This window comes from Vipera berus (genome assembly GCF_964194415.1).
Source record: "Vipera berus genome assembly, chromosome: Z".
In the NCBI taxonomy this organism is placed as follows: Eukaryota; Metazoa; Chordata; class Lepidosauria; order Squamata; family Viperidae; genus Vipera; species Vipera berus.
In genome coordinates, this window is record NC_138205.1 from 85,822,174 (window position 1) to 85,836,947 (window position 14,774).

At 34.7% G+C, this 14,774-nt stretch overlaps 1 protein-coding gene across 2 annotated transcripts in view; it reads right to left on the bottom strand.

Annotated features, from left to right (window-relative positions):
- Positions 1 to 14,774, bottom strand: part of RARB (retinoic acid receptor beta) — a 257,875-nt gene that overhangs the window by 104,378 nt on the left and 138,723 nt on the right. The window contains exon 1 of one of the 2 annotated variants that reach the window (XM_081345081.1): positions 7,950 to 8,137. The exons of the other annotated variant lie outside the window; for it this stretch is intronic. Coding sequence (XP_081201207.1) covers positions 7,950 to 8,106 — 157 coding nt within the window. The 5' untranslated portion in view covers positions 8,107 to 8,137. Of the gene's footprint in view, positions 1 to 7,949; positions 8,138 to 14,774 lie in introns of those variants that run through there. 2 annotated transcript variants of the gene reach the window in all.

Here is a 14,774-nt window from a genome sequence, read left to right on the forward strand (position 1 = left end):
ATGTTATATTAAAAGTGAAAAAAAATCTGAAGTCATTTATCTTGGTCTGATTTTTTTTATATCTCAAAACTGGTCATCTTAATAGTAGTATATACTTATTATATCTACTGTATATATCCATGAATAAAGGACTAGAAATTCCATGTATCTTTGGTCCAAGTATGCCACATGTCTCTGGCTAAAAATGAAATTCCAAGCATTATTGTGAATGGAAAAAAATATGAATGCTCATATGAGCGATAAGTAAAATATACCATTTACTTTTTGGTAATGTAGAAAAATGTGGGATAGATAGCATCACCACCAGATGGATTTGTAACTGGCTGATCAATCGCAGACAACATGTAGTCTTCAATGGAACTACAACTATGTGAAAGGAATCATATAGTAGTAGCCCAAGGTTCTGTCTTAGGCCCAGAACTCCAACATTTTCATAAATGATTTAAATGATGGGGCAGAAGGGAAGTTCAGCAAATTTGCAGACAATACCGAGCTGGGGGAATAGTCAACACTTTAGAAAAGATAGACTTATGATCCAGAAGGATCTTGACACTTGAATGCTCTATCCAAGAAATTGAAAAGGTTTTACACTTAGGCAAGAAAAACCAAATGCACAGATATAGAGTAGGTGGTGCCTGGCTCAAAAGTAGTAACTATGAGAAGGATGTAAAATATGGATTAGATATGAATTAGCAATGTGCTACAGCTACCAAAAAAGCCAAAGCAATCCAAGGCTGCATCAACGGAGAGATAGTATCAAGATCACAAAGTGTTTAGTACCACTTTATACTCCTTTGGAAAGACCATACTTGGTATACTGCATCCAGTTTTGATCATTATGATACAAAAAAGATGCTGAGAACCCTAGAAAGAGTGCAGAGAAGAGCAACAGAGATGCTCTCAACAGGGAACTGGAGGATAAACATATGAATGGTTGCAGCAATTGGTTGTGTTTAGTCTAATGAAGGGAAGGACTAGGGGTAAGATGATAGCAATGTTCAATATTTAGATGTCAACCTATTTTCCAAAGGATCTGAGTTCAGGACATGAAATTAGGGATAGAAACTTATCAAGGAGAGATCCATACTAGAACTACGGAGAAATTTCCTGACAGTGAGATCAAATAATCAAAGGAATGGACTTCCTCCACAAGTTATGATTGCTCTATCACTGGAGGTTTTTAAGAAGAGATTTCACAACCATTTGTCTGGACTGGTATAGGGCCTCTTGCTTGAGTGGGAGGCTTGGACCAGAAGATCTTCAGGATCCCTTCCAACTCTGTTATTCTGTTATTAATTGTAAAGTTTTTACCAGCCAACATAGGTTGGAAGCAAGGACAATTTTGTACAAAGAAAAATTTCTTAGGAGCTCTAAATGCAAACCCTAGTAACGAAATAAAGAGATGTTCAAGAAAATTCAAAGAATATTCAGTGATTCTTTCTTTTTGTGCCTGCTTTAAAAACATTGTTGAATATATTGCTTATATAGTAAGATGGGTTTTAAAAAGTATTAGGAAAAGATTAATGTAAAAGCACTGTAACAAGCAGGGAAGGACTACATTAGAGGGCGTCCTCTCGTATGGTATTGTGGTTTGGTATGCTGGTCTGACAGCCGCGGATAGGAAAGTATTACAGAGGGTAGCGAGCACAGCACAAGACATTGTGGGCTGTCCCCTGACACCACTGGATGACATCGCCAGGGCTCGTTGCCTTGGAAGAGTGAGGAAGATTCTCAGGGATGACTCACACCCTGGACGGTATCTCTTTACTCTCCTACCATCCGGTAGGAGATATAGGAATATAGCCAGCCGTACCAACAGGCTGAAAAATAGCTTTTATCCGTGGGCTGTTAGGCTTTTAAATGGGACATAATGTTATGCAGAATTGACTTGGGAGGCTGGTGTGTGGTGTAGTTGGTTCACATAGTGTGGTGGGATGGTTTGTTGTCACTGTATGTTGGGGGGAGACAGCACGGGGGGAGGCTCAGCTAATCTCAATGTACACATGTTGTACTTTGACAATAAAGTTTATTATTATTAATTTTTTAACTTATTTTAATGAAATACATTTAAATTTAGTTTAGCCATATTTCCTGTAGAAATTTGACAGCATAATAGTCAAACAGTCTCCTCCTGGGAATATTTCATAGTTGTAAAGTTTGTGTTGGACAGCAGTGCAAAATTATAATGGACATACCCACTGGGAAAACATCCTCTGCCGGTCATGGGCTAGTTACTTTTTGGTGGATATTTGTGTTATACCAACCATTAATCTGTGTTTCTGTTGAAAATATGTTGCTGCATCTTCCCGTCTGCCTTCAGTTCATATGCTGCAATAAAATGCAGAAGCTTTAATATGAATTTGAAGAACATGTTGCTTCTTAAAAGGATTGAATCTGCAGCATCCTCTTCACAGAACAAATGGCTATAGCCAACCTCCATTAGATCAAGTGTGTTTTATGTTTGACTGATTTCTATAGCTGCCCATCTCTGCAAATGACTCTGGGTAGTGTTGGTTTGATGTCCCTATCAGTGATATGCTTAGTTGACCATTGACATAGTTTGTCTTACTGAAAAAAAACTGCTTTCCAAAGACAAATGTTGTGGCTTTCCAGTGTTCTCCTTCTACCTAGTCTTTATCTTGCTCTTTGGGAATTGACCTATTTGTGGCACAGTGCACTTTTAAACTACTGTAAAGGCTCAAATAGTTTGAAGAACCCAATTCTATTGCCAATAGTACAATGAACTTCTATCACCAGCCTTGTTGATGCTATTCCATGGTGGTACAATATCCGATTTCCTTTTCCTCAGGCATGAATATATCCTGCTCTAGCCTTGTTAGGGTTTTCCTGTTTGCATGGGAAATGCTGACACAGAATAGGTTCTATGTTGAATTTAAACAAATGCAAAAAATACCTAAATGGTTTCAATAGCTTCAAGGGCACAGAAGTAGTCCTCTTAATTGTTAGATGAATACAGTTTGATTTCTCAACAACAGCCTATAATCATTCAAATCCTTGGGGGGAAAAATCATGTTTGAAATTTATGAACATGTCATTTGAAGTTGGTGCACCAAAAGTTGTACTACAGTAACTAAGTGACTATACTGTACTATAGTTCCAAATATTCCATATTTACAGCGTATAGCAACCACAGAAGTAGCATTACATAAATGGCAGAAAGAATACATATCATATGTGCTGTAGTCTGGCATGCAGTTATGATCAGAGGAAGTTGTTTTTCATTTCTGTTACATTTGACCTGTGATAGCAGGGACATGGAACAGAAAAGAAAAAAATGTAGCGCCAAAGACACTAAAATTGGATTCCTTACTACTGTATGGGGAATATATCTAGTTAACTATCAGATCCTCAGAAGAGCTCTTCAGGAGTGCTAAATTGGGCTACACAAATATATACTGTATGCACAACCAAAGGGAAGCTTTAGCAATAATAACCAAATAGCTTGTAGTACATCTAAAAGCTACACAATTATTAGGTTCTGCAGTCCTTTCTCAAACAACTGTAAATAAAAGGAGAACTCAAGAGATAAAAGTGAAATGTAGGAGATAATTGCCTATAGATTGTGGACATTCACAAATTGCATATGACCCATTCTTTCAATAGTGAGCTCATTAATACCAGTTCAGTAGTGCGGTAGAATGATTGTTAAGTTTCAAAATTATGTCCAGCTCACATTATTTATGTTTATTTTTATATATTTCATTTTTTTAAACCGCCAATCTTTTCCTCAAAGTGGGGCTCTGGGTGGGGTACAATATAACTGATAAACAAAACAACATCAAATTAACATTAAAAATAAATTATGATTAAAGCTTTTAAAATTATAGAATAATTAAACATCAAAAGGGGGGAAATCCTGAGATGCCATTTCTGAAAGAAAGAAGTAGATATGTATATGAATATTTTCAGACTTTTGGAATTCAAATGCAGGGTTCAAAGGATTATATTCAACTAATTCTGAGTCCTTGACCTAAAATGTCTTTGGAATAAGTTTTAATTTTTTATCAGGTAATGTAAGTTAATAGTAGGTTAAAATGATGCTAAACATCAGACATTTTACACTGAGATTAAATATGCTGCCATAAGTATGACATAATTTGCTACCTTTGTAAAAAGTGACATAGGAAACAGGAGTAAGGCAGAGATTGCACTTTTAAACTGGTAAGAGTTTACGAATAAACAAACAGCTTTCAGTAGAGATGGCCAATGTATGAATACAATTAATGTATAAACAGCTTTGGAAATATACTTGTTTGGATAATATAAAGATTATTGTCACAATCTGAGATCGGACTTTATCTCATCTTACTAGCTGGACTATAATGATCTGCCAGTTAACACTAGGCTAAAATCTGGAAGTAATCAATGTTTTTTCCATGCAAGAAGATAGTAACTGAATTCCCATTTAGGAATAAACAATAATCAGCCCCTCTTACCTCTTAAAATTCAGGTATATTAACATCAGCTTTTTTTAAAAAAGTGAAATATATTTGAAAAAGAAGTTGGCTTCTTCAATTGAAAAAAATGTCACAGGAAAAATCAAGAAAGTTAGATTCACTGTTTTTCAAAGTATCCTAAATTATTAGTTTGGATCCATATTAAACAATAAATGAGCAAGAATCTTTTAGACCAATCTACAGCAAATAAAAGCTTTCTAATAAAGGTTTTTTAGTAACCATACCAGAAATTCGTTAGAAATTTTAAGTAAACCTACATAACAATGAATCTTCTCTTTGGCTGAAATGCAGAACCTTCAATAGCACCTGCTGCAATTCAATACCTAGGAATGTAGATATCATGTCATACACTTAAATATGTTTGTTTTTATATTCTAAATAGAGATACAAAAAAATAAACAGAGTTTTCTCTTTATTTGTGAACTTTATGAAGCTAATTACTGCAAGAATGCAGTCAGATTTAAACATTGATATTAGCCAATATTTTAGCAATGTCCTGTATAATTCCAATTTTTAAGAGACTTTATGCAGACCTGTAAACTGTAAGTTTGATTTGTGTAAACTGACATTTTTAAGACCCATACATTCTATTGTGAAAGAGATCAAAGTTTTAATCCTAAACACACATAAGGATTACATCTCACTCAACATAGCGAAGTTTATTTCTGAATAAACAGGATTATGTTGTTACCTTCCAGTCCTATGCAGTTCCCTTAAAGTATGTATCATTTAACTTCACTGGGCTTACTTCTGAGTAGAGATACACATGTACTTCATTATCTTATTTAAATAAATAATGTTAATACCATTACATATTTTTTCTGAAAACCATGGAAAAATATATAAGGGCATTCTAAAACAGGCATTATATATCCATTGAAAAGCTGGTTTATTACCATTTTTCTTATAAGAATAATTAGAAATAAAATAGTTTTCATTCATTTATACTTGGCATCATTTTAAAAATCAGAAAAATCAGAAATATATACCAGCCTTTATCTAAGCCTTTTATATTTTCATAAAATTGTTTTAAATACTTAGCTATAGGAAAAATACAATAGGTTATTTGTAAATTCTTGAGTAAAGAAATGTTTCACTTTGGCATATTGGCCCTAAGATTAGAATATATTTTAAACTCCAATAAAAGTTTTATTTTGAGGGGAGACTCACACCTTAGCACGTTTGAGAATAATATACAATAAGTGCACACACATACACACACACACACACACACACATACACACACACACACACACACAAAACAAACATGATTTTAATACTGGCAACCCAAACCTTAAACACACAATTTTAGGATATATCAAATATTTACTGCATTTCTGTGTAATTTCAATTATTTGCATGTTTGCATCACAGAAAACTACCAATATTTTCCTGGGTGTTTCTGCGCTAATTACTGAACCATCAGAAGTGCTGTTACTGTCTACTTATTAAACTTCTATTATCGAGGCATCAAAAATTGTGGAAGAAGCCAACTATTGCAACATGTTTATGCCCAAACCAAAATACACTCGACTATTCCTTTTTTTATATCTTGTAAAATAGCTCTTATCTCAATACATTATGCAAAACTGCAGTTTGTTGTTAGCAAAAGTAAGGAAATATTTGCAACTGGAATTGCTGTTTACTACGAAGACCATATTTTTATTATAGATAATAGGTTAAATATCAGAATAAAATCAAGCATATTGCAGAATATGATCATTACTATAAATATCACTAATTAAAAATCATAATTTGCAAAAAATAATTTTAATCCTTGAATATTTTGGAACCATTTTGCTGTATGGTAGTGTAATTTAATTAACATTATACAGCCTCTAACAAATGGCATATTTAGAACCTGCAATTCAGAGATCAGGGTAAGCCTGTTTTAACTTGCGCTGGAGCAACTGGCATTGACATTTTTTTAAAAAAAATAGTTCTCTTTCATAGCAATCTCTTGTAGAACTCTGCAATATTAGCTTTTTATAGGAGATTTGACACTGGAAAAGCTCTTGCTCCACTAGGCAACACCTTAAACATTTAAATATTTATACTATGATTACAACTAAACTATACATTATAAAATTCTTGCTAAAAAAGGAACAGAAGTGTGAAAGGTATACTGGCAGACTTAAATAAAATTCTTTCTTAGTCAGCAGTGCTGAATTAATGCAGTTTAAATACCTTCCCTCCCTAGTATGGAAATACTTGGAAATACCTTCACTATTTTAATTGTCTGTTGATTTTAACACTTTACACTTGCTTTTAACTTTATTCCTGAATCATTGTCAATATTTTATCCCAGAGCCTCATTTTCTAAGTTCTTTTGTTTTTATGATTAATAATGGTGATCTAATAACAATGAAAATACTTTTGATTGTGGCATTTGTTATCAAAATGCTCATATAAAAAAAACACAAAATTTACTTCTTTTGCAGTTTGCACATTTTTAAGCTTGGGTATTTTGAAGCAATTGAGCAGCCTAAGAACCACATTGTCAACCATACTCTCTAGTTAATGGTCCACTGAAGTGTCAAAGAGCATGTTAAAACAATTTGATAGATAGTTATCATTTATCCAAATCAGTGTCAAAGCAACAAGCATCCTTCAAGGGTGTCCCTCCTTCCCCATGCACTGTTAGAACTTTGGCACTGCTTGCTCTTTCTCAAACTTTAAAGTAAATTATAAAAGCATGCCACGTTTTGACACCCATGTCCTTTAACACTGGACGAATATCTGATAATTCACTAGGCATTTTAAAACAATTTTGTAAGATTAAACTATAGCTTTTTGTCCAGTTTGAACTGTTCACACACCAAGAAAGTGCTGAGATAATTGATGGCAAAACACAAGGGGTGTTCATAGTTACATTTTCTAGAAAAAACAGGGACTTCTTAGAGCAACAAAGTAAAAAAATAAACGTAGCAGCATGGTCAATGCAAAGAAATAGTGCTTTTTTCTTTTTCTTGGTCAGAAAAAGAGAAACATTTACAGAAGCACTCAACTTTCCATTTTACCTGCCCCTAGATGGCTGCTTTGCAAAACGTTCTTTCTTTCAGAATGCTAAAATACACCTACCAGTAGTTAAAATATTAAAATTCATTTTTTAAAAATAGCCTATGAAAAGCAAATAAACATACAGATAAGGAAATTCTGCATGACATTTTATTTAATAAAAAGCATTACCTCATTTACATTTAATGGCCAAACTATTTAAATATACTAGAGGAATAAGGTTGAAAATTGAAATGTGCTTAAATTTGTGCTATTTTTTTTTTAAAGTGCAAAGCCAAAATGTGCATGCATGCACATACACCTGCACAAAAATCTACCTGGGAAAATACACCTTGTTTTAACCTTTCCTGTTCTCTTTTGGGTAGCATTTTTCTCCTGTTTTTGACATGCAAATATTTTTTTTAAAAAAATGAGAGCAACAAATAAGTGCAACAAAGCAATAGCAGGACCTACATTGAGCACTGTGTCGGTGCTGCCACTCTGTTTGTGCCAATCCACTGAAGCAGGCTTTCAGAGCCTTCTCCTGGAGCATGCAGGAAGATGGACTTGCTGTGTAGAAATCCAGCATTTGACCAGGGCTGACTGCAAGGACATCCATGCAGTCAAACATGATTCCCTCTCCAGTAGGTCTGCAAAAGTGCCTTCCTCTAGGTGTGGGGGAAAATGACATATAAAAGTACATCCAACTCCATCAAACTCTGCCCCTTTTTTGGCACGTAAGCTGTTGGTCTTTTTCCCAGACCAGAATCATGAATTATGACAGACAACACAGCTAAAAGCCTGTAATTGATCCAAATGATCATTTACCATTTTCCAGGCTCTTCAACCAATCCTGTCGAATAAAGGGAGGAGGGGAAAACAAGCAGCATTCCAAGTTCTACTTTCCCCAAATCTGTGCCCCCAAATCTTTCAGAAGCCTTCGAGTCACTTTGCCTTGCTCTGAAGCGGTGGTATTTTTTTGCTTCCTATGCAGCCTTGAAGTTTGCGGACGAAACAGGCTTCGATAGCAGCTTGAGATCCCCCTTTGCTGCTGAATAGATCCTTCTGCTTTCGAACGGCTCACTTCCTACTACTTGTGTCACAGAGAATGAAAGATTGAATTGCTTAATATATGCGAGTGAACTTTCTATGAACCCTTCCCAGGCTGCTAACCTTCAAATGACCCAACCCGTCTGACATCACCAACTCCCAGGATTCTCACACAGCTTAAAAACTCCCAACAGCCTTACAGAATAAAGCAGGGAAGGCAGGATAGCAGGCAAGCAAGCGCCCGTTCCCGCACGGAAGCAACTTCCCTTTGAAAACAAAAAGAAAAATGGAACGATATAAAACAGACGTAAAAGATGCCTTAGAATTCTAAGCAACAAAAACTGTCTTTTGCAAAAAAACAAAAACAAAACTCTTTAACCAAGTTCTCTCCCTTCAAAGGCTTTAAAAGCTGCTGTTTTTAAACTGTCTTATATGCTCAGTTCTGTGCACAGAACCCTGTTAGACTGTCCACAGGAGAAACCAAGTTGCATTTACTCTACAGCCAAGATAGAGATCATTTTCCTGGCTGAAAACAGAGAAAGCAAAACGGATAGCCAAAGCAAGAGTCAAATGAAAATATGGAGCAGAGAATGCATTCACAAAGCACTGGGACTTGCAAGCTTAGAATAGAATTAGAGGCATCTCTTGATCGCTAGCTCTGGCTGCTTCAAGTTTCTCTGCTTTTATTCTATAGCCAGCAGTATACAGTGAGGGAGATCCCTTTGCCCAATTGGCATATGGCATGATGCTGACGATGTCTTTCTTCCCTATGAAAATAATTGCCTCTGTTTATTAAAGACACATTCTATCCCCATCATGAAAATACATGGCAATTTGTCAGTCTCTATTAAAAGGTTTGCAGAGTATAGTGAACAGAGAGAGCCCAGGATTTGTGTCTAATGGTTAAGGCACCGAGACAGAAACCAAGAGATCTTGAGTTCTAGTCCTGCCTTAGGCACATAGCCAGCTAGCTTGGGTGATGGACCAGTCAGGAACTAGTCCAGGCAGTTACCAGGAGACAACTGTGACTTGAAGGCTCAATAAAATGAAATGTATCAGAGCCCCTTTGGTGGAATTAATGTGAAGCAGAACTAAAAATGCATGGGTGGAGGAAGAAGCACAGATTTCTAAGACAACTACAAATTTCAACTTCCTATCTACTAGACCTTTTATAACAACCATTCATCATGTTTTTATCAATTTACATTAAACTGCAGGTAAGGTTATTTTGTGCTGGCTAGCAATTCCTTGTGAAACATTTTCACAATTTTCTTCATCTGCTATTAAGAAAATGTAATGACTTCGTGGAGGCAGAATGCATAATAATTTTTCCACAGTTTGTAGCAAAGAGATAGAAGCATCATAATATATGAAACATATGCAATGCATTTCCTGTACTGACACAAACACATTATGAGTGGAAATGCTCTTAACTTTTCAAGCAGCATAATGAGGAAGAAAAGAAATGACATGTTGCAATATCAGAAAATGGCAGAAACCCATAGATTTCTTCTTGATATAGTTAAAACATACAACGTGCACAGCAATGTTTTAAGTACAATCTGAATCTTTCTATAATGACTACCCACCCGCTCCAATTTCAGTATCATAAAAATAGTAATTTTTTTTTCTAGGCAGTAGAACTATCCACAAAGAGGAATGATACAATCAGAGATTCAGTGAACTTGAAACAAGTACCAGTGAGTGCCGCATGTTTTTGAATAACATTTTTTCCTCAATCAAATTTAAAATGTTTTTAAAAACAATATTCAAAAAACATTGAAAATATTTACTTTTTACAATTTAGGAACTGTTTTTCCCTAACCAAAGAATATACAGGTAGTACTTTTCAAGTAGACAGTTATTTGAAGTTACAACTCCCAAAACATCTTAGGAAGATATTTACGCAAGAGAGATTCAAACAGCTTGACACAATGGTCAGATATGGGAGATTTCATGCTGTACCCTACAATGAGCATCTCTGTATTTGCAGAGCGGCAGAGGTAGAAGACCTGGCTCACATCCTATTTGACTGTTGCCTGTTATAAGAGGGTGAGAGGTATCTTGGTCTATATACCAAACTAATGACCCATTGGGATCCCCATATCAAAACAACTTACCTTATGTCCCGCCAGAACTTGAAAATAACATTTAACGCAGCACAGTACTTAAACAAATTGGTTCGGTTGAGATCTGCATATGTGGGACTGGGGTAGATTGCAAGGGAGACTTCAAAACATAATTTTATCTATTTTAAATATATCTTAAATTATTGTACACTATTACAATTTCATTTTAGATTGTATTTTATTCCCATTTCATTTTAAATTGTATTTTATTCTAATTCCATTTTAAATTGTATTTTATCAAATTCCATCTTAAATTGTTTTTATCAAATTTTAGTAACTATTTATTGCTGGAACTTTGCACTTTGATATGGCCCAAGGGCTAATCAATAAAGACTTATTATTATAGGTATTCCTTAAACTATGGAGTCTGTCCACTACAGCCATAAGTTGTGACTGTTGTAAAGCAGATCATCACATAAATTAACTCAATTTCACCTTTTTTGCAGGAGTTGTTAAGCTTGACTGTTAAATTAATCCATGGTCATTAAGCAATCCATTTTTCAATATGGAAGATTTTGCTGAAAACCGGAAGTAGATGCCATGTTTCATCATGAATTTTGTTCATGTCACCTTGGGAACTTACAAACAACCATAAATGCAGACAGATTGCCAAATTCCACAACACATGGTCATGTGACTTGGAGGCAGTTTTCAGAACATTAACACCAGATCGTAAGTACCTTTTGTGGGGTTGTGGTAACTTTGAATGGTTCCTAAGTTACTGATCATAAGTTGAGGACTACCTGCAGGTGAAGATTAATGTAAGGATGTGTGTTAATGTTTGGATTTACTACACAACTTTCCTACTATAAACTCTATTAATCACAATAAAGGCATTCTCAAAATAACTTTCACACCAATATTCATATGTACATCTAATTTAGCAAGCTATAAACTGCTTTAAGTAAACACCTGAAAGGAATGGTGCGTTCCATTCCAGTGCCAGTGCCACTGTGGTGTACAATTTTTAATATCCAATAAATATTATACATTTTTAGATACTCAAGAAATATTTCCATTCTGAAATGTATCTTACTGCCCCACCAGCCAGGGGAAAGCTTCCCTCTTGCTCAGTTTTACATGGCAAATAGCATTGGCTGAAAGGCTCTGTGCCTGTGATTCGGTACAGGTGAAAACTGTGGAAATGCACATTTCGTTGCCCTATTTACAGAGACATATCAAAAAGATTTGCCTTCTTCTGATTATGAGATATCCTGATCAATCAGATCTGGACTATGACCAAATGCTCAGGTTCCTGCTACGTACATAACTTTTTATATTATCACATCTTATGTAATTTATATATTATCACATTTTATATAGTTAATACATCACATTTTGGGTAATTTTAGATATTAATAACATTTTGTGTAAATTTAGGTATCTCATTTATAGCCAAGATATACTGTACATTACTGCTTTGGGGTTTCATTCATGGGTCCCAGCCAGATTGTTTTATAGCTGTATTTTAATTTTTATTTACAGGTTTCTAAAGCTAGACTTTTCTCTAGGTGTTTACAGATAACTTAAGGAGCTATTTCTTGTATTGGTCCAAGAATGAAATAAAATGACAGACTGACTGATCAACTGCTTGGTGCCCTGAAAGAAGAAAATACTCTTACATTGTTTCACTATGTGCTAATGCAATTTGATGAAATAGTTTGCTTTACAAAAGAACCTTCAAGGGGAAAAACAAAATTGCAGTGGAATTCTGTTGCTTAACCAATTAAAAAAATAGAAGTGTTGAATTTATTTAAGGGTGGTAGAAGGATGAGAATTTCATTTTCATCTATGCAATCCCCTTTCTAGCATCTTCTCTGTTTTTTCATGCTTCTGTTACACCATAAAGGAAAACTTCATGAGAAAATATTTTCTATTGGCTGTTTCATATTGGGAAAAGTGAGCTATCAGATGATTTCAGAATGATATGAAGATCTGTAACAGAAAACAACATTCTGTAAGTAGTCTTTGCTTAATGATTGGTTGTTTAGTGACTGTTTGAAATTATGATAGACCTCTGTGACCTGGGGGAATCTGCCTTTCTTGGAACTCCAGAACTTGATCATTAGTATCATGGGGGTGGGGGTGGGGGAGTCCTTCAAAACTTCAGAAAACTCAACTTTACAGTTAGCTGAAATGTTCCACAATCACAAGATGCATTTTACAACTTTTTCTGCCAGAAATTGATGTTTTCAGCGAGTTTCCAGAAAAAAATACCCATAGGAATGCCTTGACTCACTTAATGACTGTCATTCACTTAATGACCTCTACAAAAAAGTCATAAAATCAGTTGGTCATGTGGATGCTTCAATTTATGATTGTCATGACTTACAAGAAAAATCCTATGCTCTATTATAGCCATTAGTCAAGGATTCTTTGTATGTATACATCTTCTGGTTCCTCTAAAAATAATCTTTAAAAAACCAAGAAAGAAGTCCAATTATTGAATATTCTGCAAATATATAGATAGTATAGCATGAACCCATTTTATAGGGAAGAAAACTTTTGAGAAACTGGAGGCAACTTTGGCACAACATTAATCTTAACAGAGTGGAGAAAATACGTATGTTGAAATTAGAGCTTTCCATGTAAGACAGTTACTGTAAGTAAAATGCAATTCCATGAGCAATATACTAGTTCTTCTTCCTTCTTTGCAACATGTTACAAAGAGGGGAATGGATCTGTTTAATAGATATCACCACCACTTAGTCAGAGTTTTATTTATTTATTTGTTTTGTTTGTTTGCTATTGGTTTAGATGTATAGAAACGTAAAATGGTTAACATGGTGATCTCCCTTTATTTATCTTTACAGCAGCAACTCTGTAGGGCAGGTTGCTGGAAAGAGCATGTGAAACTAGCCCAGTTACCCAATGCATTTCCATGATTAGAGTAGGCATGAGCATGGTCTCCTCGGTACACGTGCAACACTTCAATGGTCACACCACATTGGCTTATTTTAAAATGGGGATTGGAGAGAGGCATCTTCTTGAGACATAAAGGCCCATCACATGAGTTTAGCTTATTTTAATCTCTCAGCGTACCCTCTGGTGTACAACCTAGTGTGAAATTAAAAACAGATGTGTGGCTATGCCTTAAGAAAACTGAAAGCTTAAAAGATGTCTTTCTGAGGTACAAATTTAACAAAGAATTATGCACCAACTAGTCCAATTTTTAATTGATAAGACTACCTGGTTGTTTTGACCAATGATATTTAGAATCTCATAAAATATGTGCCATGAAATACATATACAATTGCTAAATTCTGTGTCAAGTCATAAACCTCTATTTTGTTCAAATCCAATGAAATAAGTAGGCTATTCACTTAATTAATTAGATTTTACTATATTCTCACATTAAATTTAGTTGTTTTAACTTTTATGATCTGGTCTAGACTGCAATAAAATGTTAATTCATTCAAATAAATGTGAGTATAGCTCCCTTTCATGTTTCATTCTTTCGGCACTTTGAGCTATCCTCAAAGCATATATAAATTATCCTACTGGGAAATTTTCTCAGCTATCATCTGTTAATGTTCATATTAGTGACTGAGAGACTATACCCACTGACCTATTTTCTGTGAAGTTCTCATATATTCAGGAAGTCATTATAGGATGGACTCTGCTCTTTTGGGCAACCTTACAGAATTGTTTTGTCAACTGATTTAGTCAAATGTATTCTAAAATCGATGGTGTTATGGGATACCAATGTACATCAAATAAAAGTGTATTGCTAAGAAAATAATTTCACTCCTCCTTCCATGTATCATATATATTAATTAAAATCTATTTTAAGAAAAGAATGTGCATGCATTAATTTAACAATTTGACTTAATAACTATGTGTTGGTATATCACTGAGTCAATAAAAGCAAGCAATTTTTTTGCGTTAAGATTATTTTTCCCTACACAATGGGGATCAGCTCTAACAATTGAAAATTCTCAGAAAAACATCCATCCTCCCATTGCACAAGATGTCTGTGATTCATTAAAAGCTTAGTGACATTGCTTCCTCACAGGGGTTAACAAAACTTAAACATAAGAGGATTCAAAAACATCTTTAAAAACTGCTTTTGAAATTGATATTTGTAAATTGAAAGTAAACATCCAAAAGAAAAGAAAAC